Consider the following 12,388-nt stretch of genomic DNA (forward strand, 5'->3'; position numbering starts at 1 on the left):
TGTCTATATTCAGTTGGATATTTACCTAGTGTAAGAAGAAAAGGGAGGGGAGCCACGTCTTCATTCCAATGGCAATATAAACACTCTATGACCTACTGTTTTTTAAGCTTTGAGTTCTGGGTCATGTCCATGATCGTTTATAGATTCTGTATATAGATCATTTATGGGTTCTCTGTCTTGTTAGATCTCTAAAGTTCTGATTTTGTACAAACAATGTGTTCTAATGTTAGTTTCATCAGGATTCTGAGTTTACCGAGAGTGAATTAGTCCCTCTAGATTAATCATGTAAAATGATAAGAGACACAAAATTGGGACCACAGAGATATTGAGAATATATTGATGAGTCTATCTTTCCCCCTATTTCCTGCATGAATAGTTCATTTTTTCTTAATCAACAAAAGCTAATTATTTATAAAATATTACTCTTATAAGACTAATTGTTGTGTTGTTACTTAACTCCTCTTAATAGCCTAGTTTTAGAAAATGTATATAACGAGAGAATTAATATTTTTAACTTTTGCTTTTCATTTGCTGCTGCCAGCTTTAAAATTTTAGATCTAACTTTTTTTTCTTGAATGTATTTCCTGAGATTATGTTATTAAAAAAATAAAACTTTCTAGATTTCACCTCCCTACTGTTTTTGTTCTAGTTTCATCCCTTATAGAATTTTGTGTATCTCTTTTCTGTCTCTACAGATAACAGTTTATGCTTCAGCCATGATTCATCAAAATAAAATAAATTATTTTGAAAGCTCTACAAATTTGATTTATTCCTATCAGTTTAATCTTGTGATCCCCCCCCCCCAGGATTGTTGATGTTGTTTAGACATTGTTTCAGGTTAAGAGCATTTCAAACTCTAACATGTAGAATTTAGTATTTTTTTTAACCCATTCGATTTTTTAAATTTAGATGCTCCATTGTCATTGTTGTTTCTTTTCAGATTATCACAGGGAATTCTTTTTCTGTTTATCCATGCCAAGAATCTGTCTATGCATATAGTCACAGCTAAATATGTCTTTTTCTTTTAATATGTTATACTTTTTTTGGTCAAGAAGAGAATAGATTAAATATTTTAGCAATAGGAATGACTAGGCCATTGATAATGCTGACCATAATCAACTAAGTGATATTGTGCAATGCTTTCTTTTCCATTATTAAATTCACTTTTTTGTTTTTATTGGATTGCACTATCATTGGTTCTTTTTTTTTTTTTTCTCTTTTATAGATATTAGGACACAGTTTTTACATTTAAACCTGTGTCTAGTCTGCCTAGGAAACATTCAATCCATAATATTTATATTAGGAATTGATAGCAACTGTCTACAAGCCCAAGCTGGTAGTATAAATGAGTATAGGGCTGGTATTGGAAAACATGGAGTGGCAGGAACTGGGAAGAGCTTAGGAGGTCCACGTTCTCTCTGCAGGCATTCAGAGTGAGAATTTGCAGTCCTCTGCAAGGTAAACAAAACAGTAGTGCATGCCACATTAGGCCCAGGGACAGTTTGTGATCTTTGGTTTATGTGTTCATATCTTCATACATCTACCCAAGATATATAGTATTTAAATAGGTTTTGTTCCTACTCCGGGGTATTTTTGACTAAAAATATCTTTCCATTTACCTTTCAAAAGTAAAGTATACATTACCAGTTGTGAATAGCCAAATTAGAAAATATGTCCTTTTCAAAATATTGTTTACAAAGGTTTATTGATATGGAAATTTCTTCATGTCTCCTTTCTGGAGTACTCCTATAGCAACTTTGTTTAAAAAGTATGGACATGCTTCCTATTGTGCTGTGAACCAAAGTGCCTCTAAAAAAATAAGTTTTTTAACTTAAATGAAACTTCAAAAAATGTATCGATATTAGAAAGTCCTATACAAAATAGAGTAACTTTGATTATGTTCAGTTGTGGAATACCTCTTTGTTTTTATTAATTTCTTTTTGGTAAACAGTTATTTTTTTTTCTCAACCCTTAAATAAATATGTGTTTGTAGAAACATTGGGAAATTCTGCCTTCATCATGGCTTGGACTCAACAATGTAAAACCTCCTCACTACATTTTCAGATCTACTGGATTGCTTGTATTTCTTTTTTTTCATTGTTGTTTTTTTTTTTTTTAATTTCAGTAAGTTTGCAAAACTCAAAGTAACTTATTTAAAGCAGTTAGTTACTAACAACTCATCTTTCCCCAAAGTTTGGATTAACTCTTCTGAAGTTGATTGTGATGACTTAATATCCACATATGTCAGATTGCTGTTTAATATATGGAAGGTTTAAAAAAATACATAAATTTTAACTGGGTTAAAGATTTGTGTTCACTATAACTGCTTTGTCATTAAACTAAATGAGGTATTAAAGTCTTAAAACCGGAGTTATAATAAGATAGAGAACTCAACCATAACTGTATGACTAAAGAAAATACTAATTGACAATGCCTTCTTTTCAATTGTCCGAAATAGGCTTGTTTCGTGTGGCGTTTTTAATTGAGTTATAACAGTTCTTTGTTTTCCTTCTGTTTTTATGGATGTACGACTCTTTAACTTGTAAAACTTGTTACTTCATTACTCATGTGTGTTTTAGTAATTAGGTTTCTTTTTCTTTACCCTCACAAAACACAATAGTCTAGTAAATGTAATATTGGTTATCATGTGGTTGACTTTAAGTCTTTTTCTTTTAATTTTTTATTCTAAATATATGTTTGAAATTGTAGAACGAGGAAATATTTTAAGCAAACATTGGAGGTAGTTTTTCTAATGATGACGAAATTATATTTTCTGAAAGGAGGAGTTATGTAAATAAAGTTATGTTGCATGAAAACTCTTGATGAAAATTTAGAGATCAGTGACAGATTTTTTCATTGCTGTTGCTGTAAGCAATACTATGGACTAATCACTGTATGGTTGCTGAGGACACAGCGTTGAACAAGAGAGTCCCTGCACTTTGGACCAAACTTACACACTTTCTCTCAGTTTTTCTTAGATATTAAGTGATTTTGCAACCAAAGAAATTTAATAATCTCTTAGAATGAATTTCATCAAAGAAATGTGATACATAATAGTTTCCTGGTTTTTGTATATTTCTTTGAACGTCATGATTCCTAAGATATTTAAGTTATAATTAATACTCTTAGCAAACAGTGTATAACAAGGAAACGACTATAAACAATGCATTCAAATATATTTTTTTCTAATGTTTTAGCTGGGAAGTTTTAAGATTCCTTCTGTCAAACATAAGATGGTGGGTAGAAGAATACGGCTTTGATGGATTTCGTTTTGATGGTGTTACATCCATGCTCTATCATCACCATGGAATGGGTAGGTAGCCTAACATATTACAGATGCAACTAATGATTTCATTTTTTTTTCTTTTTACTGGAATATTAAAACCAGGTTTAGGGTTCAGGTACAGAGTTGCAATGACCATTATTTTTGGCTTGATTTTTATCAATTTCATTTGTATGTCCTTTCTCTATTGACTTCTGATCCCTTTTTGGCAAGAGATTGGATATAAATACATTTTATAAGTAAATAAATGATAATGCTTTTCTTTGAAATATATCTACTTAATAATATTGCTCTTCTTAATAGGTGGCTTTCCTTTAAAAGTGTTTTATGTAGTTTAATTTTTTTCTATTCAAATATAGCATACAGTGTTAGTTTCAAGTATACAAAATAAAGATTCCACCATTCTGTACATTACTCAGTGCTTATCACAATAAGTGTATACTTAATCCCCTTCACCTATCTCACCCATCTCCACACCCACCTCCCCTCTGGCAACCATCAGTTTGTTCTGTATATTTAAGAGTCTGGTTTTTCGTTTGTCTCTTCTTTCTTTGCTCACTTGATTTGTTTCTTAAATTGCACATATGAGTGAAGTCATATGGTATTTACCTTTCTCTGACTGACTTATTTCACTTCGCATTATACTCTTTAGACCCATCCATGTTGTTACACATGGCAAGATGTCATTCTTTTTTATGGCTGAGTAATATTCCATTATATATATGTGCGTGTATGTATATACACACACACACATATACACATATACATATATATAATCACAACTTCTTTATCCATTCATCTCTGGATGGACACTTGGGTTGCTTCCATATCTCGGTTATTACAAATAATGCTGCAATAAACATAGGGGTGCATGTATCTTTTTGAATTAGTGTTCTTTGGGTATTCTTTGGGTAAATACCTATTTGTGGAATTGCTGGATCATATGGTAGTTCTATTTTTAATTTTGGAGGGGGCCTCCATACTGTTTTCCACAGTGGCTGCACCAATTTATATTCCTACCAACAGTGTACAGTTTCCTTTTTCTCCATATTCTTGCTAACACTTGTTATTTCTTGTGTTTTTTATTTTAGCCATTCTGAGGGGTAAGAGGTGATATCTCATTGTGGTTTTGATTGGTATTTCCTTGATGATTAGTGAGGTTGACCATCTTTTCATGTGTCTGCTGGCTGTCAGTATGTTTTCTTTGAAATAATATTTATTCATATCCTCTGACCATTTTTAATTGGATTATTTGGTTTTTTGATGTTGAGCAGTATAAGTTCTTTATATATTTTGGATATTAACTTCTTATCAGATACATCATTTGCATATATCTTCTCCCATTCAATAGGTTGCCTTTTTGTTTTGTTAATGATTTCCTTCACTGTGCAAAAGCCTTTTATTTTGGTAGAGCCCCAGTAGTTTAATTTTGCTTTTGTTTCCCTTGCCAAAGAAGACCTATCTAGAAAAATGTCTGGGTGATGTCAAAGAGATTACTGCCTATGTTTTCTTCTAGAAATTTTATGGCTTCACGTCTCACATTTAACTTTAATCTATTTTGAGTCTATTTTTGTGTATGGTCTAAGAAAGGGGTCCAGTTTCATTTTTTGCATATAGCTGTCCAGTTTTACCAGCACCATTTGTTAAAGAGGCTATCTTTTTCCCACTGTATATTCTTGCCTTCTTTGTCATAGATTAATTGACCATAAAAGTGTGGGTTTATTTTTGGGCTCTCTATTCTCTTCCATTGATCTATGTGTCTATTTTTGTGCCAGTACTATTGTGTTTTAATTACTACAGCTTTGTGCTAGATCTGGAAATGTGAGATCGTGATACCTCCAGTTTTGTTTTCCTTTTTCAAGATTGCTTTGGCCATATGGGGTATTTCGTGGTTTTGTGCAAATTTAGGATTATATGTTCTAGTTCTGTGAAAACTGCTGTTGATATTTTGATAGGAATTTCTTTGAATTTGTAGATAGCTTTGGATAGTATAGACATTTTCACAATACTGGTTCTACCAGTCGATCAGCATGAAATAGCTTTCACTTTGTTAGTATCATCTTTAATTTCTCCCATCAGTGTTTTATAGTTTTCAGAGTACAGGTATTTTACCTCCTTGATCAAGTTCATTCCTAGGTATTTTATATTTGTTGGTGTAACAGTAAATGGGATTGTTTTCTTAATTTCTCTGTTACTTCATATTAGTGTATAGAAACTCAACAGATTTCTGCATATTAGTTTTGTATCTTGCAGTTTTACTAAATCCATGTATCAGTTCTAATAGTTTTTGGTAGAATCTTTAGGATTTTCTGTATATAGTATCATGTCATCTGCAAATAGTGAAAATGATGAAAAACTGAGAGCTTTTCCTGTAAGAACAGGAACTAGACAAAGATGTCTGCTCTCACCAGTTTTATTCAACACAGTACTGGAAGTCCTAGCCAAAGAAACAAAATGTTTGTAAGCTAACCATTTATCGAAGCACCCATAGGATGTGAACGTGACAGCAATTATAATGAGAAATAAATAACAAAAAAAAAAAAAAAGAGAGAGAGAGAATCTTTGTGAACGTCTGGGTCTCTTTGCATATTAAACACTGATGAAAATGTGTATATTTTAAGTATAGATGTTCACAGTTAAAATTAAATTAGAAATTAATTTGTAATTAAAAACATTGATCAGAGATCTTCAGTTTAAAAATTGTTCAAAGAAGTGGAATCGCAGAATCCTAATTCCTCAGTATATAATGTGGTGAATAATTATTATTTTTTAATGGCCAAATATTTACCAGCAACAACGAATCTGAAAAAGGGACATAACTATAACTCTTGAAAAGTGGCTGCCAGGGAAAGAAGCTATATTCAAAGCAATCTGCTCTTAATCATGGTGCTGCCCGCATGAAATGTCCCTAGAAAAGAAGTTGTGTCTATAAAACATGACAGGTTGCACTGGTATCCTCCAGTTTGGAGAGAAACTGACTGAAGGGATGAAGAAGGAAGGCATGGCAAAGTTCCAGAAAGAGCCTCTCCTAGATTACAATACTTGTATTCCCCTGCAGAACTTCTCTCTGCTGAGGGCTTGGTATTTTCCAAGGAAATGTGGAGTTAGTAAATGAACTGAAAAAAAAAAAAAAGAGATAGAGCAATTAACGTCAAAACACTAAGTGTTCAATTTATAAAAATTGAGTGATAAAAAGAAGTTCAGCAGGTGACAGAAAGAAAAAGCAATTTACCTGTGTGGATGGAAACAGTGGCTGAACTCATACTTTTCTGTTGCCAACAGCATTGTCTAAAAAATTCTTAGGGAAACAAAATTTGACTCAAGAATTTGATAATTAAATTGCCATTCAGGTATTTAATTGAATGAGCTTGAGGAATAAAACTTCCATAATTATATTTGAAAATATCATTTAGTGATGGGATCTAGCAAACTGGAAAAAAAAAGTGAGTCAAAATAAAACGCTTGATATAGGGAAGAGGGAAAAGGCACGTGTTGGACACTAATTTGACTTAATTACAAATGAATAAACAATTCAAGGAATCAGAAGTAAGTGCTATGTACCATAAGCAATCAAAATTAGGATGTGGGGGAAGAGAAGGTAGAAGAAAATTGGAGGATGTTAAAGTCTTTTGTCACAGAAACTCTGTATTGCATAAAATGGAGCACATATTTAAAATAATATAAACACTGTGTCTCAATGTTATGATGGTTTTCATATTTGCTTTTCTTTACTTCAAAGGGTTCTAATAGGAACTAGCTAACATTAACACCTCTTGACACGAGAAAAAAATGTAAACATTGAAATCTAGAATTTGGCATCATTTCATTTTTTTGCTTTAAAATTATGTTAAAATTAAATTAAAATTTTCAATTAAAGTGCTTTGTTTGCTTTTGAAAAACAAAAATTAAGTTGCAGGATTGTCTGAATTCCAAATGTTTGCTATGGAGTACTTTTCTAAGGTAGAACATATATTTGCTGATGATAATATTACATGATATTGAGGCTCATTACACTTTGCTATGATAACAAAACTGTTCTCAATAAACTAATTGGTGGGGGCACTTGTGCTAAGTTAAGGCTTGCATGTTAACATCCATATTGATTTTCTGTTCCCTAGGTCAAGGTTTTTCAGGTGATTACCATGAATATTTTGGACTTCAGGTAGATGAAGATGCCTTGATTTATCTCATGTTGGCAAATCATTTGATTCACACGTTGTATCCAGATTCCATAACAGTAGCTGAGGTAAAGCCATGATGATCTCTACCCTCTGACCCCCTTTAATATAGAACATTTTGTCAGCATACAATATTTGAATGATGAATCTCATGTTGTCAATAATTGCTTAACTGAAATTACACCCTGACTCTAGAGCAGCTATCTTGTATGGGTGGCACATTATTTAGAATGCAGTGTTTTCTTATTTGGAGAACAGTGTGCGCTAATTACTTGTCATCATTCCATTGTTACAAAAGAAAATGCCAGTGGTTAGAAAGTAAAATATCCTAATCAGTGGACAGGTCCTTCCGCCGTGAGACCTTCACTGGACAAAAGAATTGAATATTAATGTGTGTCTGTTTTTTATTTATTTATTTTTTCTTTTCTGATTTAATCATTAGAGATGGCATGGCTCACTGCCTGCGAGCTTCTCTGAAGTCTCTCTTGTTCTGATGCGATTACCTTTCTTGTTTACGTTATTGCTCTTGGATTGCCAAATGTTCACTGGTTATTCATGATTACTGAAGGTTCATGATTAACTGTCCCAAAGCTGCACTGTAATGATATAATTCGGTATATGCATAATTGACAATTCCCCCCTTGGTGATAAATGTGATAAATTAAGAAGTTTGTTAAATGCTTATGCTAATTTAGATTTAGTTCTAAAATCCCTCTGGTTTTCTGAGTCCTCTTACTAGAAATTATTATTAAAATTGAAGTTGGTATGTTAAAACTGTTCTGTACAAAGTGTAGTGGCTGGCATATGAAAATAGCAAGAATATCGTTAAAAGAGTCAGAGTTCAGTTGTATTTGCACATTGGTGGCATTTAGTTCATGGGAATGAAATGCAGTACTGATGGTCTCCTTCCTGTGGTATTTATTATTATAGACTTTTTATTATCCATCTTTTATCAAAACCCTGAATCTTCAACTAGATGGAATGATTTCCTTGTTTATCTTTGAATAGAGAACAGTTCCTTTCTTTAGACATTTTGTCTTCTGAATATATTCTGGGAACAGAGCAATGGACCCTAAATTTCTGGAATAAATACTTATACAGATTTTTTTAAAACACAATTATAATAATATTTTGATAAACCTATATTATTCTACACTATCTTCCTGCCTATGTTTGGTCATACCTTATAAATCTTGCTAATACTTGTGCTAATTACTTTATGTGCCAAGTATTTTTTAATGTCAGAGTGTTTTTGAAACTTTTATTTTGTCTTTTATATGAATTTATCTGTCAAACATCAAAAAACTTTGTCAGTTATATTTATGACAATTCAAAGCAGAAACAGTATAAATGAAAAGTTACTACAAACAATTAATGATAGTACAAATCAAACATGGGTACTGGAAAAAAAGAAGCAATTATTTAATACATGAAACTTAAAATTGTTACATTGATCTTTCCGTTCATTTCAAGTAATATAGTTTCATCATCTAGGGAGCCCTTGTCCGATTATCAGTGTTTCTACCAATGAAACTTTGAGACTTTAGCCTACTTTATATTACTTGGTTTTAGATTTTTTTTAACAAGATGTGTCTTCAATTTATTCTACTTAAATTGAAAACTACTTCAATTTCAGTACATCACTTTTCTGTCTAGTGGGAGTCTCTTCAAAATGTGAAATTGATCCTCATGAACTTTTTTTTTAAGAAAGGAATGTGGTGTAACAAATAAGTAATGTAATTTATATAAAGTCCTATAGTAGAAATTTAAATTTATTTATAATGGCAGTTACTAAAATTGAAGACGTTTTTTCCTAGAATATATCTCCCATTTCCCATGGTTCTATTTGCTATATTAATTAAAAGTATTTTTTGACTGAGGTTTTCTGCCCCTTTTGGAATAGTCATAAGATATCCTTAGATATTAAAAAATAAAACTACTTAAACTTTATTTGGAACACATGATCATTTTATATGGTTGGTATCAACTTTTTTATATTTAAAGTATATTTATTTTAGTGGCCTTTATGTTTACCTTTTTTTTTCCTTTCAAGATTTTAAAAGGATACTCATTAACTCTTTTCTTTCAAAGGAGAGTACAAATATCTCATGTGCATTAATGGAGTAGCTTTCTAGGATTTGGATTTAGAAGTCAAGACCAATTGGTGTCCAGATATTTTTCTTAGCATATTCTATTTCCTATCAAAGTATGCACCTTAATGTTTCTTGAGAAAAATTATCTTGATCTTTAATACCAGCCTATCACTAGTCTTAGGAAAACTCTTAGTCTCATGAAAACACTTCTGGGGAAAGCATTTTATCTATAATTCCAGTGTGTAACATGAGTGGCTGGTATTTAATACATATTCAGCCAATGTTTATAAGGAACCAAAATAAATGCCTACTATACTAGTGAAAATATGACATATTACAAGATATAACTTCTTTAAAAATGTTTCTGATAAATATTCATCCTTTTCACTTTTTTGGTCCTTTTTTCAGTTATAAACTATGAAGTACTATGTAGAAATAAGATATTATTGACAAATACTTCATTTTCTTACAGACATATTCCACTATGTACTATATTTAACTGTATCTCTCTTTCATTAGAAAACAATTAATAAATTATTTTTGAAGTCCAAAGAGGTCATATATTTCTTTTTTACCAGCTCTTCTGTTTGAAGAGTTTGGGGATGGTGTAGTGTATGAAGAATCATTTGAGTTCAGTTTCAGAGAGTTCAGAGTATATGATAGTCTTTTATAGAAAGTAAGGATAATAATACAAGGAAGAGTTTGGGCAGTGACACACATAGAAGAGTTTGTGACAAGCACAGGGAAGAATAAATATTTCAAAGTGAATGATGTATTTAGTACTTGAAATATAGTAGTAGAAATTATGGTGGAAAGCTATCGGTCTCTCTGTTGTGCTTTCTGTGTACTTCAGTTAACAATTATAACAACTACATCACATTATCATTTGATGATAAGTGTGTATATGTTTATTTAGGTTCTAGTTTATAAATCCTGAAGGTGAAATATTGTGTCTTATTTACCTTTAAATTCCTGACAGCGAATTTATTCATTCACTCACAAAATTGTATTGAGTTCCTGCTTTATGCCAGGTACTCTTAATACTACTCTGAATTCTTGTCATGTATCAGTGAACAGCAACAACCACAAAACCCTTGTCCCATGGATCTCACATTCTAACAGAAAGTAAGGAGGCAAATAATCAAATAAGAAATTATATCATCAATACAAAGTATGATTGTTGAATTGAATCTTTAGCTAAAGAATTTGATTTTTGGTTATCGGCCATTGGAAGCTATTGATGGTCAGTGATAGGGCACTGTCTCATAAGATGTTAATTTGGGGGGGGGGGCACCTGGGTGGCTTAGTTGGTTAAGCACCTGACTCTTGATTTCAGCTCAGGTCATGATCTCAGGGTTGTGAGTTCGAGCCCTGCATTGGGCTCCATGCTCAGTGGGGAGTCTGCTTCTCTCTCTCTCTCTCCCCTCTTCTCTCTCTCTGTTTCCCCACTTGTGCTCTTGCTTCTCTCTCTAATATAAAAAAATGAATCTTTAAAAGAAAAAGATATTAATTTGGCAGCAGTTAGAGTGAAGGGAAACTGGAGATGGGGAATTCCATTTGGAAGCATAATGGTCTAAGCAAGGAGCAATGAAGATTAAGTAAGACAGTGGCTATAGAGACAGAGCAAGGGAAAAGGATTTGTTTGAAAGATATTGTAGAGTTAGAACTGCTAATATGTGGCTCATATTTCACCATAGTTGCTGATATAATATATTGTGCTACATCTGGGTCCTTATGCCATCTTTTTTTTCCTTATGTATCTCTTTGATTATCTATCAATAATCTAGCGGTGGCATGACAGAGAAGGGAGGCGCTCTGTCGAAGGGCCTGACGTCTCAGTCCTGACTCCACTTTTGAGAAACACGTCTTTAGAGATCCCTTCACCTGAGTGAGCTTCAGTTTCTGTATCTTCTAGAGGAAGAGGGCCCACCAGATAACCTTAAGACCCATTTCAAGTGTAGCTGACTATAGTGAAAGCCATCTTAGTGCTTCATTCTTAATGTACTAAGTGTTCTTTCTATCTCATCAGAAGCTAGGTGCTCCCAGAATACACTCCTTGCTAGTACTGTCTGCAAAGATAATAAGTATAATAGATAAATGCCCAATGTATTTTTGTGTTTGATGAAAGCAATAACAAAATGTTCATACATTAGCTCAAAAATAAGTCTAAGAAGCTATGTTTTAGCAGCAATTGTCTTACTCTTTTGTGTTCTCTTTGTGATACTAAGGAAAAGAAAAAAAAAATCGCCTCATGAGATTGAAGTTGTCCTGCGGTAAAAAGCATTACACAAAACGTTAGGGGAAATGAAATATGCTGTTATAGTTGTAACTACTTTTACAATTATGCTGCCAAAACACCTCAAAAAGATATGCTCCTTTTTACTGTTTTTATTTATTGGCCCAGAATTTACTGTCAAAAGAATAGTTAGTAAAAATCTGAGCAATGTGAATTGATAATGTTGGTGTATTTTGTTGCAGGATGTATCAGGAATGCCAGCTCTCTGTTCTCCGATTTCCCAGGGAGGGGTTGGCTTTGACTATCGATTGGCCATGGCAATTCCAGATAAATGGATCCAGGTAAGATTTCATGTAATCTTTTTTTCCCTGTAAATACCATGTATTATGTTGGTTTATTTATTGTTTCTTTGATTCATTTCTTAATTTGTGGTCATTAGTTACAAATATTATAATTAAGTATTATCATTGAAGTATTAAATTTTCCCATTAGTGTGTTGATTCTTGTGCTTTTAATAAGGTACTTCACAAATTTCTAAAAGTTTTAGTTTAAAGTATTCATACTTGAATCATTCAGACAAGGAAAAAATATTAATATA

General features: G+C 32.3%; 1 protein-coding gene across 2 annotated transcripts in view; it reads left to right on the top strand.

Annotated features, from left to right (window-relative positions):
• GBE1 (1,4-alpha-glucan branching enzyme 1) overlaps positions 1-12,388 on the top strand; it is a 262,803-nt gene that overhangs the window by 171,574 nt on the left and 78,841 nt on the right. For both annotated transcript variants that reach the window (XM_026488982.4, XM_057306804.1), the window contains exons 8-10: positions 3,198-3,313; positions 7,402-7,529; positions 12,033-12,131. In XM_026488982.4, the coding sequence (XP_026344767.1) occupies positions 3,198-3,313; positions 7,402-7,529; positions 12,033-12,131 (343 nt within the window). The remainder of the gene's footprint in view (positions 1-3,197; positions 3,314-7,401; positions 7,530-12,032; positions 12,132-12,388) is intronic.

This window comes from Ursus arctos, unplaced genomic scaffold (genome assembly GCF_023065955.2).
Source record: "Ursus arctos isolate Adak ecotype North America unplaced genomic scaffold, UrsArc2.0 scaffold_4, whole genome shotgun sequence".
Lineage (NCBI taxonomy): Eukaryota > Metazoa > Chordata > Mammalia > Carnivora > Ursidae > Ursus > Ursus arctos.